This window comes from Prionailurus bengalensis, chromosome E4 (assembly GCF_016509475.1).
Source record: "Prionailurus bengalensis isolate Pbe53 chromosome E4, Fcat_Pben_1.1_paternal_pri, whole genome shotgun sequence".
Classification (NCBI taxonomy): domain Eukaryota; kingdom Metazoa; phylum Chordata; class Mammalia; order Carnivora; family Felidae; genus Prionailurus; species Prionailurus bengalensis.
Window position 1 is genome coordinate 14,426,869 of NC_057360.1, and position 19,610 is coordinate 14,446,478.

At 44.4% G+C, this 19,610-nt stretch overlaps 3 protein-coding genes across 9 annotated transcripts in view; 2 read left to right on the forward strand and 1 right to left on the reverse strand.

Moving 5' to 3' along the window:
* Positions 1-3,803, forward strand: part of DNM3 (dynamin 3) — a 557,387-nt gene extending 553,584 nt beyond the window's left edge. For all 3 annotated transcript variants that reach the window (XM_043568980.1, XM_043568982.1, XM_043568983.1), the window contains one exon: positions 3,230-3,803. In XM_043568980.1, the coding sequence (XP_043424915.1) occupies positions 3,230-3,266 (37 nt within the window). In that variant the 3' untranslated portion in view covers positions 3,267-3,803. The remainder of the gene's footprint in view (positions 1-3,229) is intronic.
* Positions 3,804-6,379: 2,576 nt separating this feature from the next.
* The window catches only part of CE4H1orf105 (chromosome E4 C1orf105 homolog), a 55,762-nt gene continuing 42,531 nt past the window's right edge, over positions 6,380-19,610 (forward strand). For both annotated transcript variants that reach the window (XM_043568989.1, XM_043568988.1), the window contains exon 1: positions 6,380-6,490. In XM_043568989.1, the coding sequence (XP_043424924.1) occupies positions 6,470-6,490 (21 nt within the window). In that variant the 5' untranslated portion in view covers positions 6,380-6,469. The remainder of the gene's footprint in view (positions 6,491-19,610) is intronic.
* PIGC (phosphatidylinositol glycan anchor biosynthesis class C) lies at positions 8,578-19,172 on the reverse strand. 4 transcript variants are annotated; one of them, XR_006295473.1, is made up of 3 exons: positions 19,027-19,146; positions 16,747-17,889; positions 8,578-8,626 (listed from the first exon to the last, which is right to left on the reverse strand). XR_006295473.1 is itself a non-coding variant. In XM_043568984.1 (2 exons), the coding sequence occupies exon 2, from the start codon at positions 17,712-17,714 to the stop codon at positions 16,821-16,823; it is 894 nt and encodes a 297-aa protein (XP_043424919.1). In that variant the 5' UTR covers positions 17,715-17,889; positions 19,027-19,172; the 3' UTR covers positions 16,538-16,820. The 4 variants fall into 4 exon arrangements, 3 of the variants coding, with proteins under 3 accessions (XP_043424919.1, XP_043424920.1, XP_043424922.1); XM_043568984.1 differs by lacking the exon at positions 8,578-8,626 and having other exon boundaries at positions 16,538-17,889; positions 19,027-19,172; XM_043568985.1 differs by lacking the exon at positions 8,578-8,626 and having other exon boundaries at positions 16,538-17,889; positions 18,744-19,070.

A 19,610-nucleotide genomic window follows, 5' to 3' on the forward strand; every position in this document is an offset into this window, starting at 1 on the left:
TTGATGTTCTTTGACACTGTGGCAGCCTAATAATTAGAGTACATACAAGAGATGTTGACTAAAACTACAGTCTTAATTCAGAGCTTCCCAAAGTTCATCCCGTGGGATTTTAGTAGGCATTACACAAACACAAGGGTTTCTTGGTTAAATATACTTGGGAAATGATGATTAAAAATTAAATGTTTCTTTACTAAGATTTTACAGAAGCTTTAGTATCAGATTGCATTGTGAATCTCTAAGAGAGTGTCAGTGTCTACAGGTTTCTCAGGCTCATCTGACCATCAATGCTTTGTTCATAAAGCACCTCACAGGACTAGTGTTGTGAGGACTGTTTCAGGGGCTTTAGGTGAGAGAGAAAAGGCACCGAGTGAGATTAGTCCAGTACAGACTGTCACTAACACAAAGTCAGGTGGTGAAATCAAATGTAAGAGCACCCAGAGTTCCCAACCCATGACCACCTTTCTGGACTTGGTCAGAGCAGTATACTGGACCCAAAGAGGAAGGTCCCATCAGAGCAGGAGGCATGAAAGCAGATTGGAGACATGCATGGAACAAGTCTTGGTAAGCCTGTGGAGGACTCAGCTAACTTTCCATATTAGCTTTTTTTTCTCTTTCACTCTCCAAAAAAGAGCTCCTTTAAATTAATTACATTACCCCATTATATTCTTATAAAGGGTTGGATCCAGGTTGATTTAAAATTAAAGATTAAAGAAAAATAGGAATGGCTGTCCTTCTTGACTTTCCTGTCTTACTTTCCCAAGGCTTCAGACTCACCCACTGATCTCAGATATGAGGTTTATCTAAATGACAGGCAAAGAAAGCAAGCAGAGAATGTTTGGTGAGATTGTAACAGAAATGAAAAAAGTCATTAAGACCTTCCCAGGAACCCCGCCAGAGGAATGTCACCCTAGGAAAGGATTGTAGCATTGAGGTAGGTAGATCCAAGAGGATGTGGGTAATTCATCACTCTTATTGATAATTGAGTCTTTCAGATATGAATTATGCCCATGTTTCATACATACATACTTTCCTGCCTCCTTACCCTCCTGTTCCTTCAATTCTTTGAAGTTATTTTTCAGAAAACGTAAAGTATAACCTGAGACTACAATCTCAGGCAGATTTGCTTGTATGGTGACTAGTAGCATGTTGACCTTTAAAATTTGTTAGCTACGCAGTATTTCAGCTCCGTGTTCCAATTCAGTATTCCAACTTCCATGTCAGAAGCAGCAGCAGTATGAGGTACTATGTTTAAAGCTCTTCATATAAAAAGCCCAAATATGTTCAGTGCTTGCCTTCAGGCACTTCAGCATTGTGTAAGTAATATAGACAATTCTGGAAAGGTAGTGAAAACCCAAACCGCCACGATCCGTGATAGAACTCACTGAGCCACCACATGGTGTCATCATTGACAGTGCTTTTTTGGCAATGAGAGGGAAGTTGGTCCTGGAAAGTAAAGAGGAAAAGAAAGGAGCTGCCTGAGGGAATAAATGTCACTCTGATGTTGCAAGCCAACATCCTAGCTGTCAGGTGAAATATATTCCAAGACATAGAGTTTCTGATCCTGTTTCTGCATTAGAACACCAAACGAGCTCAAACAGGAAAGTGCTTTGGCATATGTTAACAGAATGGCTCTTGAGCACTATGGACTTGCTATTCAGGTTAATGGCTCACCTCCCCACCCTGCTGAGGTAATTAAAGTGTTCTAAAGCCCCTTCAGAACTCAAAAATAGTTTCTGTTTGCTGGGCGGGTGATAAATCTCATTGAGCCTGACAGGAATTTAATTACACTTTCTTCATGAAAACACCAGGGATACCCATTACCTGGATCTCTAAAGCTAAAGGCTTGCAGACCCCCCGCAGTTGAAAGGTTACCAAAAACAAGTTCTTCATCATTTAAATGGATGAGAGGCCTCCTTAGCGTAGCCCACTTAAATTGGACCAAAGAAAAATTGGTCTCAGACTTCAGGGAAGGTAAGATTTTTTTACCACTGCTCAGAAATAGAACAGTTTTGCTCCATTAACATCTCGTAGGAGATGAAAAGAAGTTTTTGTTTTTGTTTTTGTTTTTTGTAGAATTCATTGCTCCACTCACTGAAGTCTTATGAGAGTAAGAGGGAAGTGTGCGTGTTGTCCGACACCTGGATGAATAGCCAGAGAGAAGTCCCACAGCGGGTAGGGTACGGAGCTCACCTCACAGGTCCATGACTTGCCGGAATGTTGAGTTCATTACCAATTTGGTTAGAAAGAGGAAATTAAAGTACAGATTTCTGCTGGAAACCAGTGGGAAAGTTTCATTTGGCCTGCTGTTTTCCTACTTACAGGGCTGTTCAATGCAACGTAGAGTTTACTTTCTGGCACCAAATCATCCAGAGAGGCTGATGTCAAAATGAAGCACAACTCTGGATCCTTATTTCACAAGCGCAGGCCTGACAAGATGCAAGTCAGGCTAGGGATATGGAGAAAGATCTGGCAAACTCCATCTCATTTACCCTGGACCCAGTTCAGAATAAATCAGAACTTCAGTTGTATACAACTCTGAGACGGAATCCCAGGGTCCCATGGACCAGGCCTAGCCTTGTAGTTTCCCTTCGCCTGGAAAGGCTATCATACCAGGATATTCACCGGGAGCAGATTCTTATTTACAAGTTCAACCCCTGACATTTTCTGCATTATGATTACATGGCTCATTTGATCTTGTGACTCCTTCTAATTTCCCTCATCTTAAAATTTTTTTTTTTTTTTTTTTTTTTTTTTTTTTTTTTTTACCTATCGTATTTCTATACCAACTCTGCTCTCCCTATGGAGATTTTATAACATTTACCGAAATCTTTGGAAGGAACCAAATGTCACAAAATCAGGGCTCAGAAACAAAATACTCAAGGTTATAAAGGTATTTGGCTCTGGTACTATTTCCAGTTCTCCTGAATATGATTGCATGGGTTTATCATCCCATGGTACAAAATCATCAGATTTCGGGGTGGGCTCAAATGGTTCATACCTAGCACAATGTCAAGAGCCAGGAAAAGTCCTGGGAACCGCAAACTTTGCCGTGTGGTGTTTTCTCATTTCCCCTGCACGTCTGCATGTTTTTTGTCTGACTTGAATTTGACTTTTGTGGGATAATTTTGCATGCTCTTATTTGGACTTCTTTTTAATTTAAACATTGTTTTCTTCCTCTGCATCCGTTTGTTGTTGTTGTTGTTATTTTGTTTTGTTTTGTTTTCACTAGGCGACCCCCTCCTGCCGTTCCAGGACGACCATCCTAACCCCCATGATTCATCTCCTTTTGTTTCCAACAACATATCTATCTGTGGTATTTAAAAGCCTTTCATTTGCACTACATGTCATATGTACATAAAAACTTTTATTTTTGATCCATGTCTATAATAAAAACAAAGTTTATTCTATATAAAAATGAAATGTGTTCTGTTTCATTTTCTAAAGAAGACCCAGATGAAAATAATTTTCAACTAAAACCAGGTAAGGTGAAAATATGTAGTTTGATCTTGTAAGGAACTTAAACTGAAAAATACTTATGTTTAGGTTCTTAAAGCATGGTTATTTAAGATGCTATTTGGTGGAGAATAATTATCTTCAATTGAAATGTCTGTCCAATGAAAGCATGAAAAGATAGACACAAGTGTTGGCGAGGATGTGGAGAAGAAGGAACACTTGTGCACTGCTGGTGGGAATGCAAACTGGTGCAGCCACTGTGGAAAAAGTATGGAGGTTCCTTAAAAGGCTAAACATAGAACTGCCCTATGACCCAGTGATTGCACTACTGAATATCTACCTAAAGAATATGAAAACACTAATTTGAAAAGATATATGCACCCCTGTTTATTGTAGCAGTATTTACAATAGCCAAACTATGGAAGCAGCCCAAGTGTCCGTTAACAGATAAAGAAATACGGTATATACATACATACTATGGAATATTACTCAGCCATAGCAAAGAAGGACATCTTGCCATTTGCGACAACATGGATGGACCTAGAGGGTATGATGCTAAGTGAAATAAGTCAGTCAGAGGAAGACAAATACCATATGAATTCACTCATGTGGAATTTAAGAAACACAACAAATGGACAAAGAAAAAAGACAAACCAAGAAACCAACTCTTAACTCTAAAGAGCAAACTGGTGGTTACCAGAGGGGAGGTGGGCAGGCGGTGGGTGAAATATGGGATGGGGATTGAGGAACGCACTTGTGATGAGCAACCGAGTAAGGTAGAGAATTGTTGAATCACTATATTGTACATCTGAAATTAATACAACACTGTATGCTAACTATACTGTATTTTTTTTAAGTGCGAAAAAAATGAAGTAAAACTTCTAGAAATCTAGAAAAGACACAGAAGACATAATTGCAACCTGCCTCCAGGTATCTCATTAATAATTGTTATTCACCAAAACATTTTTTCCTGTTTTTATTATTTTTCTAAACACTCTTTGTAGGAGATAAATTATGTAAGATCATGGAAAATTTTATAGGTCTGAAGCACAAAACCTCAAACATTCTAGTCAGCGAATTCAGGGAAAAAATATATTATTCAGAATAAAAGTGCAAGGAAATGTTGCCACCTTGAGAAGAAAGATTTTTTAATGTGTCAGTAAAGTACTGGAAGAATGGAATCTGTATGAGTTTGGAGGAACAGAACTTTTTTTATATATTAATCCTCAAATAGTGATTCCAACACTGAAATTTTAAGCTACATTAAAAAAAAATTATCCAAATAAAGTGTTTGTTATTAAGGTAATAAATACATCTGCCAAATTTGTGATCTCAGATTTTAAAAAAAGATTTAAGATTTAATTCAGAATTTTCTCTTCGAAGATTTATATGATCTAAATTACAATTTACAACTATCTCCTACTAGGTGAGATCACTTCTGTAGATGTCTCACTTTACCATATTAAGACAGAAAAATGCAGGATAGGAAAGTAAAAAATTGTTCGTCAGGAATGGGGGTTTCCGTGTACTTTGTGTCTGACCTAGGCAGGCCCCAGCGAGGACAGGCAAAGTAGATGTGGACAGGACCCTCCAATTAGAAAATGGAGACCCCTCACTCACAGTGCTCTCCCTCTGGACCGTGAAAATCTTTTATAAGCACGCTGCTCTCCACTCAAAAATGCAAAACTAGTTTCTCTGATTAAAATTGCACAAAGCACATTCCATCAATTTTTACTGATACGCCAGGTCCAGTGACTGTGAGTTAGAAGCACTGGCAACTAAGAAACTTCAAAGGCCCCCACGCAGGGAATCAACTGAGGCTCAAGTATTCCTGGGGGTGACTGGGTTGCTGCAGAATGAAGCACAGTGTGCAGCCCTTGGCCTTCCCTCCACTCCAGCCTCCACCTCCAGCCCAGCCATTTGAGTTTTTAAATAATATTGGCCAGCATCCCCATCCCAACAGAGACAATATTCCCTGATTATTTCATATCACCTCAAACAAACAAAAAAGAGGTTGGCAACGGGAAGGTTTTTCACCAATTCATCTTTTTTAGGTTATTTGGTACTTTTCCACTTTGTCCTAAACATGATCTTACTTTTATGTACAGTGTTACACAGTTTAGATGTTTAAAGCTTAAGTTGACCTGATGAACAATGAGAAAGGAAAACCCAAATTATAGAATAAAATGATTCCCTAGGAATCTTGCACAGTCTCAACAAAAGTGCAGTCCCTTCCTCACATTGAATAGGCAAGAAAAAAGGGGTGAGTGGAGGGTAGGGCTGGGGGCAGAAGCAGCCTGCAGTAACATTAAACCGTGGTAAGGTTTGTTCATATTTATTTACTATCCTTAGTGTTTCTGTGTTTCATGATGTACCCTTCCCCAACTCTCCCTGCCCCCACCGCCACCCTCAATATTTGATAGGGTTTAAAAAGTACTGCGTTCTTCAGAGTTGAACATAACTCGGGATCATCATGAGAAAACGTTTTACTTTTTACAAACATACCATCTCTTAAATGTTCTCGTCCCAATATTTATGTGTCAAACATTCCTTGGATTCATAATAGTGTCCTATTAAGTGGTCTGGGAGCACCCAGCGAAGTAACAGGATAAAAGCAGCTTACAAAATAGCAGTAAGCTATTACTGCATGGTGCTATGACAGGAGAAAATGTGAGTCATTTTCCCAGGGAGAACTGTTACTGACTTCAGTGCTGAAGAAGCCACTTAGGTTCTAGAACCGAAATTATCCAGTGCATGCTAACATTCCAGAACATGGTGACTCTGACCTCTGACAAAGAAAGGAACAACAGAACTCATTTCGGCCAATCAGAAACCAAAGTTTTCATTTCTAAGTGTTGGCTGAGGAGGGGCCAATGGAATTGAAACTGAAGTAGTCCGTGCCCTTTGCCTTGGCTTCTGACAGAAAGGCTTTAGAATCAGAAGGCAGCACCCTTACTGGAAGCAGTGAGGGAGGTCCCCCCAGTCTCCAGCTAGAAGAATCCAGGACATCTGAGAGATGGAGAAAAGAGAACTAAAGGTAGGAAAAAATAAAACTTCCAATCCTTCCCTTGGGGAGTTTCACTGGTAAATAAATGCAGACCACATATACACGGAGGGGTATTTCACCAAATGGCCTTGACACTAGAAGCCAAAAGGAGATGATGAAATAACGTCTACTCTTCCTTTACAGACATGGATACTTTCGGTGGGCTTGGAGCAGGATACATTTTGATCCTCTTTTAACGCAGAGTTTGAAAATTGTTGTAACATCTGTTTCATAACTCGGCATGAAGTAGGATTAAAAAAAAATAAAACCCTCAACTGATACTGGGGTCTCTCATCCAGCTCCATGAGATTCTGAAGTAAACCTTTACAACTGAGAGTCCGTTTTAAAAACATGAACCTCACCCACCGGAAGATAAAGATTGCTGAAAAAAGAAAAAAAATAATAACTTCTGTATACCTTTATAATACTACAGCGTCTCAATCTGCATAAATCAAATGGAGCTGGTGACACTTCACTACCAGATGCCCCCGTTTACAGGACATGTTAGCCAGCATACTAGACCCACAGTTTTGGTTTATTATACCGTAAGATACTATTGAAGCGGATTAGATGGCTGGCTGTGGGATGAGCCGAGACTAATCTGCTACTCCCATACTGTTTCTAATCAAATCGAATTTCACAGTACTTTATACCAGATCCCGATTTCTAGCCCCAGTCTACATCGTCAGTGAACCTCAGGAACAAGAGCCCTGGGCAGGCAGAGAGGAAACAAAGCCTTAGCAAACTCCCCAGGGCGTCAATGAGACTTAAGGATCCTCAAGACAGTAATGGGGAAGTCACTGATGTGGGTTTTCTCTCTCAAAACAGCTGCTAACAAAGTATATTTTTGAAGCTTCATATGACACTTGAAAAACCAGGCATTCTGGCTCTTTGGGTCTGTATCTTCTCCCAGCTCCAATCTCTGCTGCGGGTGCGTTTCAGAAGGCATCGGAGAGCAAGTCAGAGCCAAGGAGACAGCTCCTTCTGCCTGCCGCCTTTTTCTCTTTTAAAGACAAAAATACTCTCAGCTTGCATACACAAAAGCCGCCTGGGGCCTGAAGATCTGTTTATTTTGCAATTTACAAAGAGTGGGAGGCCCACAGTGTTCTCACTGAGCAGAATCCAAATGTTACTTGGGCTCCGCACAAGGCCACAGGGCCGGCCCGGAGTGGGGACCGGGGTGCCCGCAGAGCTTGGGAAAGCAGAGGCAGCCACTGAGCCAGCTTTTTACGGGGACCCGAGGGACCACAGTTTCCGTCGACCTCGGCATTGGCAAAATCAATCCGTTCCATTGTCCCGGCAACACATGGTCAAGGGATTGTAGAGTGAGTCTGTGTAGGGCACAGGACCTCAGGCTGATCCTGGGTGTCATTTGAACCCAGGTGCCAATTGGTGCCACATGGTGGCAGGAAAAACCACTTGCCCGTGTGAGCCCCTTCCCCGGGCACTTTTGCCCCTGCGTCACCTGATGGGAGTGAGGGGCACCACGGTGGTCCCAGGCCCCTGGTGCTGAGCAGATGCCGGCCATTTGGGAAACAGATGCTTCCTAACTACCTCATCTCCGGGGGATCCCTCGTCAATCACAGTGATGTATCTGAGAAGGAAATGGTATTTTGGTTTGGTTGGTGATTGCTGTGGTCTCCCAAGGTAAACAAACCACCATTAATCACACCTGTGAGCTGGCAAAGACAAACACACCGGCCAGAAGCATGAGCCTGGTGGAAGCTAGCTGCTCCTACAGGTGTTCAGTGGTTTCTGCTCTGCCTCTGCCCCGCTGCTCAGCTGTCCGGAGCCCTCCCCGTGGTCACAGCAGGGTGCTGCCTCAGGCCCGACTGTCCACAGGACCTTGATCAAACTCTGGCTCTCATCTACGCTCTGCTCACTTTACCCAAAATCAAGCTTTCTTTTTTTTTTTCTTTTTTTTTAACGTTTTATTTATTTTTGAGACAGGGAGAGACAGAGCATGAACAGGGGAGGGTCAGAGAGAGGGAGACACAGAATCTGAAACAGGCTCCAGGCTCTGAGCTGTCAGCACAGAGCCCGACGCGGCGCTCGAACTCACGGACCGTGAGATCGTGACCTGAGCCGAAGTCGGCCGCTTAACCGACTGAGCCACCCAGGCGCCCCAAAATCAAACTTTCTAGAACACTACAAATGGCACCGCCCCACCGTCGGAAGTTGACCCAGTTCTCAGGAGGTTCGTGTCATTACCTCCAAAAGGCTCTTGCTAAAATGTGCCATTACCTGGAGAATTTGCACATTATTTCCATTAGCAAGCAATACTAACATGTTCACGATGACATGAGGAAGCCTGTGCACTAAGACCGCACCCCCTTCAAGGTAAACAGGAGCCCCCACCCCCAACACATGCATTCTCCGCACCATCTGTCTTGAACCCACGAGGACTCTCATTATGGGTCCTTTACCCAGCCTACGTCAGTCTTCCAAGACGGCCAGGTCACCCCCCTCCCCAGCACTCTCCACACAGTTCCGTACACATCCATCCTGTGCTGCCCTCCCGCCCTCCTCAACTTCGGAAACCCTTACACCGTGCCCTCTAATCTGCTTGCCACAGTCAGCAAAATCCCCTGTATCTTCAACCTGTTGTGTGGATGTGCCTTCCATCTTCTTGCTCTAACACAACCAGAATCTCTTCTCAGGGCACGGCTCCCCCTGCAGCCCTCTCGTCTCCCACAGCCCCTCACACTGCTGAACCTGAGTGGGGTAGGCACTCCTGTTGTCCACTTTTTCTTTCACCGTCTTCCTCCCTCCTCCCTGAAACCCTCAGCTTTGAGCCTCATGGCATCAGACTATCGCACATACTACCCTTCACTGTTCCTCTGACCCACCAGCCCCTAGTTCGCTTTCCCTGATTCCCTGACGATTTTAACTCCTGTTGCCCTGCCACTGTCTCCAGTACTCTTCCTGTCTTCGTTCTTGGGGATTTCACATGTGTGTAAATTATCCTTGCAACATCCCACCCCATCCATCCCGCCTTTTCTCTTGGTCTTAATTTCTCCATTGATATTGTCCTTCATTCTACCTCAGCTACTCACTCCCAAAGTTAAAACCTTGTCTTTATTCTCTGATCTTCACTTCCTGTCCTTCTAGCTGCTTGAACCTCCAATTCATCAACCTTCCCCGTCCCTCCTCTCCCTGTCCTTCACCCCTGTTAAGGTTCACTCTCCTTCTTACCCAACTAAAATGCCACGGTCAATCATTATAATCATGCCCATGCACATATACTTTTCTCCCTTGTCCTTCTCTCGATTTGATAAAACCACCACCCCAGAGACATTCAACTCTCCATCCACTCTGGTTTGCACATGGTCTGGAAAACACACACAACACCCTAATTGGTTTCACTTTAAAGTCATGATCTCCATGCTCAAGTGAGCCTTTAATCCTGCTGAGCAATGACACTAGCCATCCCTAGTTCATTCACTGCCCCGAAGTACTAAACTATTTCCTACCTTCTCTCGCCTCACTCCCCCATCATTTCGTCCCTCGTTCTCACTCTCAGCTGATTCTGTCTCCTACTTCTTAGGAAAATTGAAGCACTCAGAAAAGAACTTCTGGAAATCCCCATTACCTCCTCTACCCACTTAGCAGCCACCCTTCCACCAGCGTCTGTATCTTATGTACTCTGCCGCCCACCTGTTACCATAGTAACTTAGTAACTATCTTGTCCTCTGTCTGAAGCCAGCCCCCCAACTGGTGCACTAGACCCCTTCTCCTCTCAAATGCTCACTGGTAATCCTACCTTTCCCACATCAACTACTACTTCCTGTTGTTTCACTGCCATCAGCATACAAACATGGTATCATCCCCCCCCCCCCCCCCCCCCCATTTTAGGAAACAAAGTTTCTTATCCTCACCTCTTGCTTTCAATTTCTGTCTGGTTTCCTGGCTCCCCTTTGAAGCAAAACTTCCAGAAAGTTGCCTATACTTGCCTCTGCAACTCACCTTCTCCTTTCTCACTTAACCCCACCCGAAATAGGTTCTTATGCCCCCCCACTCCACCAAAAAGTGTTCAAGGATACCAATGGCTGCTTCCTCGCTGAACCCAACTGTAAATTCTCAGCCCTTATCTTACTTGATTTACCAGATTTTCTTTCTTTTTTTATTTATTTATTTTGAGAGAAAGAACACAAGAGGAAGAGGAGCTGAGAGAGAGGGAGAGAACCCACAATGCGAACGCAGGGCTCAATCTCACGAACTGTGGTATCGTGACCTGAGTCGAAATCAAGTCAGACGCTTAACCAACTGAAGCACCCAGGCTCCCCTGATTTACCAGATTTTCATCTGATCACAGTTGACCACCTCCCCCCCACCCCAAGTCCTCTGCACTTGGTTCCCAGAACTCCCAACTCTTGATTTTCCTCCTGCCTCAATGGCTGTGCCTTCCAAATCTTTTTGCTTCTTCTTCTCTCCAACCTTTTAATTTGGAGTTCTCCGTCCTCTTGGTTTATATCAACTTCTTGGATGATCTCATCCAGTCTCATACCATTTAAATACCAGTGATTACCAAATTTACATTCCCATCCCATACATTGCTCCTAAAATCCTAACTCCCCTCTCTGACCGCCTGCTCAACATTTCAGCCCGGATATCCACAAAGCACTTCATATCCTATATGCCTCAAACTGATTTTCTTCCCCCAAATCTCCACCTATATCCCCTTTGCACCCAACTCAATTGATGGCGTCCCTATCTTTCAACTTGCTCAGGCCGAAACCCTGAAGAGTCATTTGTGATTCTTCTCTTGTTTTCATATCCCGCGTCTGATATGTCAAGAAGCCCTTGACTAAACTTTCAAATTATATCCAGAATGTGACTATTTTCCACCACTTCTGCTATCACTGTTCTGAACACCATCATTCCCTGCTTGGATTATCACAAGAGCTTCTGAATGCTTTTTTTTTTTTCTTTCTTTCTTTTTTTTTTTTTTTTTTTTTCCTGAATGCTTTTTTCTGCTCTGGTCTTGCCCCACAGCAACTACAATGAGCCTTTCAAAGGGTATGTCAAATCATGCCCCCCTTTTTCTCCAAGCCCCTCTAATGGCTCCCATCTCAGAGTAAAAGCCAGAGTCCTTCTAATAGCCTGTAATGTCACACATGATCCAGCTCCCACATGACCTCTTTGGCCTCATCTTCTGTTCTCCTTGGTCACTTCAGCCACTTCTTGCAATACCCCAAACATGCCAGGCAGTTTGGGGTCTTCTGCTTGGACTTTTACAGCAGCTCTTGCCTCTGCCTAGAATGGTTTCCCCCTGGGAAATCTGAATTATTCATTTACTTCCTTCAAGTCTTTGGCCAAATGCTCCTTTTTCCATGAGACCTACCCTGACCCCCTTATTTAATATCATTGCTACTTTTTTTTTTCCCATAGCGTTTACTTCCACTTATGTTGTCTGTCTCCTCCTGCTAGAAGGTAAGCTCTACTAGGTCAAAGAACTTTGTCCACTTTGTTCATAGACATATTTCAAATATGTGGAACACTATGTCCTATAGTTAGTGCTCAATGAATATTTGCTGAATGAATAAATTCCTGAGGCCAAACATCATAAAATGTGAATGGTAGAGACTAGAGATCAGCCTGGGTGGACAATAAATATTTTGCTAGATGTTGGGGGTAGGAATAAGGGATAAAAGAGATAATGAGGGATATGAGAAAGCATTAAAAGCAACTGCTTACCAGTTAGCCTTTGGCCCTGGATCCAGTTCGGCTGTCAGAAAAGCAAACCATCAGCCCAAACTGGCAATACAGCATGAGGCAAGTTCCTGACCCACTATGAGTCTCAGTCACCTCAACTGTAAAATGAAAATAATACCTGAATTACAGGATTGTTATAAGAAGTAAATAAGATAGTGTATATAAAGTGCCTAACACAGTGCCTGGTACACACTGGGTGCTTGAAAATGTAGCAATTATAATTTATCAAATCCCAATGTACTATTTGTATCCTGAATTTATGGGGACTTCAAACGGTGTGGTTATTTCTCAAACCACAACTCATCAAGAATTCCAAGACTTTGTTGAATTTCATCGCAAAAAGGAGTATCGATAACTTCCACAGGACGGCACTGTGTTCCAGCCCTGTTTCCCTGCGTTCGATGGGTTTGAAATATTGTAAAATTGTGTGACTGATGCCCTCTGCTGGCTTTTGGTTTTCTTGACCTTGGGCCTTTGGCTTAGAAGATGTTTAATGGCTCCATGCTTCCTTGAAAATGCTCAGCATGGATTCTTATATCCACAATTTAAGCCAGCTGCCCAAAGCCTCACTCAAAAGTTTATAGTACCGACACAGCATGCAGGCATCCCACCGACACCAATCTGGCCACCACGCAGAACCAATGTGCTGCTGTCCTCAGATCCCTGCACAGCCTTCTAGCTGCCTGCCAATCACCCAGAAGCCACATCAGGCCACAAAACAAAGCACACCTGCTGCTCTACAGCTCTACCTCTCCCTGATCCCTTCCATTCCCAACTACAATCCCTGGCACCATTTTGGAAGGACAGGCAAACTGCCTCCCCATTCCTCCTCCTTTGCCCTCACTTACCACCACCACCCACCATCCAGCATATCTACTGAAAGGAAGATTGACGGGAAGCAGAGCCGGGAGGAAGGGGTGCAGGGTGAGGAGGGCTGACAGTTTCCTACACAAACGAGATTTTGTTTGGGATTTTAATTCCAATGCTACTCTAATGCCTTTTCCTTCCATTTCCCCCTTCCCTTCTCACACACACATCATAGTATTCTCTAAAAGTCTAAATCATTAACGTTCTGTTTGCACACTTTCAGTGTTGTTTAAATTTCAGAGACTGACCGCATCACGTTACTTAAGTGATGAGTAACTTTCCCAACAACTGTCACACAGGTCATACCAGTCATTATCTAGGCCTGCCTCCCTATGCCGCCAGCAGTAACTCAAAGCAGCGTGCCATAAGTAAGCCTCATCATCCCGCAGTGAGCTCTTAGTACCACTTAAAAGCTTGGAGTTTCTTAACATTTTCTTACAAAATATTTATGGCTTTCTTATTTGCATTTTACCCCAAAACTTTTTGGAATCCATTTACATTCTTGGTCTGTGAAACTTCTTGGAGTTACTGCAGAAAGTGTACAAAATTGTATTTTCATTTGTCTTAAACTTGCCTTGCTCAAATTTCAAAGGGTGTCTTTTGTAACTCATGACTTGGTAAACAAATCAAGATTCACTTCGACCCTTTATAGTTTTATAGGTGATGATGTTGTATCTCTGTCGAGCCTTCCTTCCAGGCTGTGGTGTTCTATTCTCTAATCTGTTTTCATAGGGCCAGTCTTTCCCTCTGGTTCCTTACCATTTTGATTTTTTAATTATCTTTCTGTGATCCATTTCTAATTCCACTATATTCCTGGTTACGAGGCAACCAATTCTGTACAAAGAATTCCAAGTGCAAAAGCACTAGATTCTGTTTAGATCTCAATACCCTTCCAGATTACGCCCGGAATTTAGAACCAACGTCCTCCAGATACTACAATTAGAACACTTAGCCTGAGTGTACCATCTCAGGCACCTCAAACTTTATGTGTCCCATTCTTATTTTCTCATCTACTTCACCTCCAAACCTGTTCTCACTTCTGTCTTTTCATGGTACACAAATCCACTCAAGGCAGAAGCCGGTCATCCTCCAGTCCCTTCCATTTCCCAACATGAGTCTACCAAGTTCTCTGACAGCCTCTCTAATCAGGCCTCTCATCTCCACACCCATCGGCCTCACACCCTTAGTCCAGACGTTCACTCTTCACTATTGCCACAGAGCTCCCCGGGCTCAGCCCGAAAACTGGTGCCAGAGTTGTATTTATATATATACATATATATGCACATACATAGAGAGATATACACATTCATGAAAGTGTGTGTGGTGGAAATCTTGTCTCCCTTTTCAAAACCTCAATTTACATTGACACTGACTGCAGGATACGAGAATTCAAAGTACTCATCACTCTCAGACCCCATACCCTCTCCCTGTAGCCCATCTATCCTGTGTTTCTGTCCACTGCCAGGATAAATCAGGTCCCCGTGCACTTTGAACATACTGTTCACTCTGGTTGGAATATCCTTCTCACCATCTTTCCACCTGAATTGAGTTGGCAGCCCCACTCTACATCATCCAACCCTCAACTCTCCGTTCCCCTCCCATTTCCACAACCACCAAACCAAATATGGTCAGGTCTTGGGGGGCTCCAAATACTATACAGTGTGACAGAGAAGAGCTGAAAAATGACAGCACGGCACATTAATTCGTCCCACTGAAACTGTTTTTGAAAGTGGCTCAAATCTGGGAAACTTTCTGCTCATCGACACAGATGTGGCTGCTTACGTGAGTTCCCTAAAGCTGATAATCACATACCTATTCAAATAGGGCAAATGTATTAAAACATAAAAAAAAAAAAAAGCACACTCATATACAATTCTTTACTATCTCCAACCACTGTTGCTCTGTTTCTGATGTGAACTACACAGTAACTATGAGCCCGTTCTGCACACTCACGAGGGGTGAAATGGCCACACCCAATGCAGGATCGATGCTTTGAGCTCCACAAGTCAGTTTCCAAGATCCTTCTCTCCCCTCTGGCCAGTGTCCTTGGGACTAGGAAAGCAATCTAACTGGCCCTAAGGAAAACTACCCATTCTAATGAAACACTATTCTCATCAGTCCAAAGAGCTGAAGACACTAGTTCACAGTCCTGTTCGAGACATTTTTTGAGAAATCTATGTTCAGAGAAATACAAGCATTACTTAGTTTCTGACTTGAAATTAATTTCTAGTGAGAAGGGATGGTGCAGGGACTTGCCCCAAATGAGTTATGTCATGAGTTACCAGATATTCTGGGAGGCACCCGATGCATCTTATACTTCATCTCTGTCCCTCTTCAAGTCGTCCTAGAGATCAACCTGATACAGCAGTAACGGCGAACATTACCGTTCCTCTGCTACGCGCCCAGAGTTCCTCAAAGCACTCATACATCTCATCTAATTATCACAATTCTAGAGGTAAATACTTCCATTCCCACTTTACAGATGAAAAAACTGAAACACAGAGCAGTTGCATAACCCAAGATCCAAGCATTTGCTCCCTCCTTAGATAAACTGGATTGCTCCCAATGACCTGTGGTTAAAGCCCAAATTCCTGAATATTCACACCCCTACTTGTTACTCAAACCTTCCTTTCCAACTTTCCCTCAAACCCCCAGAACCCTGATCTCCCATGAAACACCTTCCCACTTTTGTGCTTGTCCTAAAAAACAGACGTGGCCCAAAGGCAGCCACATGTTGCATGCAAGTGTGGCTTTTGTCCAGATTTAAATTTGGCAGAATTTACAAGTCAGATTTCACATTAAAAATCACAATTACAGCTACTGAGACTTCATTTAGAAATCATCAGATGTCATCAAATATCTGAAGCTCTGCAGCCAGGCCTACGCTCTGATTAGAAACACTCAGCTGGAGCAGAGTAGTGATCGCCCTCCCTGGCCGGGGCCAAGCTCCATCCAGTTTTCAGCTGCCATTAGCCACACAAAGTATGACTCATGTGACTTGTATGCCTTGCTCATATTACTGACCTGATTCCTAAAGGCCTTTGCCACCTTGCCCTAAAACCATCTTTTACTTACTTAAATCTCACCTAACCACCAAGACCAAGCTCAAATGCCATCTCCTCTAATAAATATTTCCTAGTTTCTCCAATTCAATTTGGCCTCCAGCCTCTGAATTCCCTCAGCATTCTGATTATGTATTGTGACACATCACATCCGGGTCCCAGGCAGTTAGTGTGCACGTGCCTCACTAAGAACTACGTAGAAACTCTGAGTGAGGTAAGGTTAAATAACCAATTCTGTGATCTTAGGCGACAAAATGTCACAGCATCTAGGATTCTAGGATTTGAGATCCAGATAACCAAAGGAGAGAAGTGACTTGAACACACACATACTTTCATTCTCTTCATGCCCCTTCTGTCAGCCTTCTGCTTACAGAAAAATCATGGGACAACTTAATGGATGTGTTGTTATTTTTTTAATAGAAACCACATCACTTCCTTTGTTACAGCAATAATGAGGCAGTAATTCAAGAGGGTCCCAGAAAGCTTTTTCATCCACAAAGTAACAGAAAGAAAAACACCTTCATCACTCACGCCCTTGGTTAGCTTTTTCTTCTGATCTCCGTTCCCCCACCCACAATAGTATGTTGCTTCCAGAATGGGATTCTGCCTTCAAATCTTGTATGAGCCGGGAGATTAGTCTATCAGCTTCCCTTAAGAACCGAATGGAAGTCCCTAACTCAGCTGAGAAACCTGGACAAGTCTTCTTTGATTTCAGCCTCATCCCAAGGCCCATGAATGTTTTCTTTAAAAAGCTGCAGGCGAATGAGGTAGAAAGGGCAGAGACAAGAGATGGAAAACAGCAGAAGGGCAAAGAGGATGGCTCCCACAGCACTAATGGACAGCAGGCCTCCCAAGGCTGAAAATGCAAAAAGCAGCGTGACACCCACGTAGCTACGGGGAGTACATGCCTTCAGTTTCTTCTGCAACATGGGCCACAGGGCAAAAATCTGGATGGCAAAAGTCACCATGATGAAGGCATGCAGGGAACGGGGCAGGCGTGAGGCAAGGCAGACAGAAGCAAAGATGGCCATGTTCAAGGACAGCGTGCTGGATACAATGGCAGCATTGGCGCCATAGTCAAAGAAAATGAGGTGGCCCAAAAGCATGAAGACTGACATGGCATAGATGGTGTCAGTGCTGACAGACTCCGTCAGGGTCTTCAGCACTGGGGAAAAACCGTAGGTGAAAGTAATGAAAACCAGGGCGCTCTTCAAGTCAGCCCACCGGGTCCGCCCACTCTTCTTCCGTCCTTCACCTCCGTCAATGAGATCGAACAAAACATAGCCAATCAGTGAAGAGGCCAGGCCGGTCCCAAAGAGCCACTGGGGGGCCAGAAGGCCCTCATCCATATACCACCAGATGACCACAAACACACAGACGCTGCACAGCTGCTGTATCACCACGCTCGACTCGAACACCACGGCCCAGTACTGGTACTTCCGGGCGTGGATGTTTTTCCGGAGCTCTTCCAGGAAACGCCGGTCCACGTAGTTATCGGGAAACGGCTGTCGCTCGTACAGGACCTTCTGCCACTTGGCCTCCTCAGTGTCAGCTACAGGCTGGGTCCCCATTATCCTCTCCCTCAAACTCAGGCCAGCTCAGTCTCCCTCGCAGAAGTCCACGTGGTTCTCGTTCCTTATAAAGTTCCGAAATAAGACCTCTCTGGAAATCCCATGCCGGGTGGTGGCTGACACTGCACCGACCTGCCTCGCTTTCAAAGGCGGCAACCCAGGCTAGGCCAAGTTCCTGGAAAAAGACACACCATGAACCTCGGAAAGCTGTGAACCGTCCGGGAAGAATAGAGTTAAAGTCAAAGCAATCCAGTTTATTAGAAGTCTGAGCAACATGTGTGCGGTGGCCATTTTATAACCGTGGACATTCAACCTCTGTTTCAGATTTTAAGTTATAATCCCACGGATGATAACAGACATCTGGTAGCTAGTACGTACTAAGTGCCTACTCCGCGCCAAGTGCCTCTGGAGCTTCTTTCATTTAATCCCCGCATGCTTTCAAGTTAGCATTAGCTCTACTTTAGTTAGTAAACAAGAAAAAACCCGAGATTCAAAGTGCTTAAAGTAACTTTAGCCCAAGTTAACAGTGATAAACACTGGAGCCAGATTCAAACCAATGTCTGACCCCAAAGCCTGGGCCTCACATCATGTCTCCCTCTAAACCAGTTAGCTCAGGGGTTCACGTATCCCCGAGGCTTCACCCAAAGCCCTCCCTGTCGCTGTATGCTTGTAGCTGCACTTAGTGCAAATTTCTAGGGATAGGATCCAGAGCTTTTATTTACGCAGTTCTCAAAGGCATGTGTTATTAAAAAGAAAGAAAAGAAAGAAAAGAAAGAAAAGAAAGAAAGAAAGAAAGAAAGAAAGAAAGAAAAGGGGAAAAAAAGAAAAGAAGAAAGAAGGTACCAAGGACTCAAAGATTCTTAATCCATTAACTGAGTGTAACATCCTTTAAAAAGTTATCACTCCACTTAAAACGGAAAAACTCTTGGGAGGTTCGAAGACAGCGACCCCTTTTTCACAATGAAAACTTAAGAGTCAGAAATACCACGGTCATGCTGCAAGTCTGCGAAGAAAATTCTTATTGCCGACCTTATTTCTTCCATAGAGCCCGCGCTAGGTTTTGCTTCACAAGCGAGACACCCTGGGAGGCCCCCTCACTGCAGCAAGGACCCCGGCCCCAGGAGCTCACGGCTTCGCCCGGGCTAGAGGATCCGCGGCGCCGGAAAGGGCAACGCCTCTCCGTGGGGCCGGGGGTCGGGCAGGTGTCCCCGGGGGCGCCCCACTCCCCCTCCGGGGCCTCCCGCGCCCGCCGCCGGTGAGGACGGCGGAGGAGAAAGAGGCCCGCAAACACTGACTCCCGCTCGAAACCCACCTGCCCGCAATTCCCAGGGCTGCGCGGCCGGGAAGGGCGGCCGCCCGCCTCCTTCCCCATCCGGGGCGCCGGGGGTCGCGACGGCGGCCGAGCGCTTCCGGGTCCGCCACAGCCTCCGCGGCAAGAGCGCCCTTCCCCGGCTAGAGAGACTGCGAGGTCGCTGCTGCCCCCTCCTGGCTGCTCAGAGGACCTCCCGGCTCCCCTCTGAGGACGCACCGCTCAGAGTCCAGGAAAAAGCCAGTCCCCAACAGGATTTGGCGTCCGAACAACGCCAGGGGCAGAGGCTGGGCTGGTAACGAGAGATTATAAAGCCTACTTTTACTGAGCTCCGGTTACTAAGGCCCCCAACTAGGGACTTCCCATGCATCCGTGAATTCATTGGACACGTACAGGTACTGTATTAGGTGCTCCTGATACAACAGTGAATGAAGACAACAAAAATCCCTGCTCTCCTGGAGCTTTGTGTCTTGTGCATTGACCTGTAAAGTGATGATAGATTTCCTCACAGAGGACAAAATTGAGGCTCAGAGAGGTTGTGATGCGTCCAAAGCCACACAGCTGAAAAATGGATTCGTCAAGATTAA

Bases quoted from the DNA above. Each gene is read 5' to 3' on its own strand.
- PIGC (XM_043568984.1), bottom strand. From the start codon at position 17,714: ATGGGGACCCAGCCTGTAGCTGACACTGAGGAGGCCAAGTGGCAGAAG.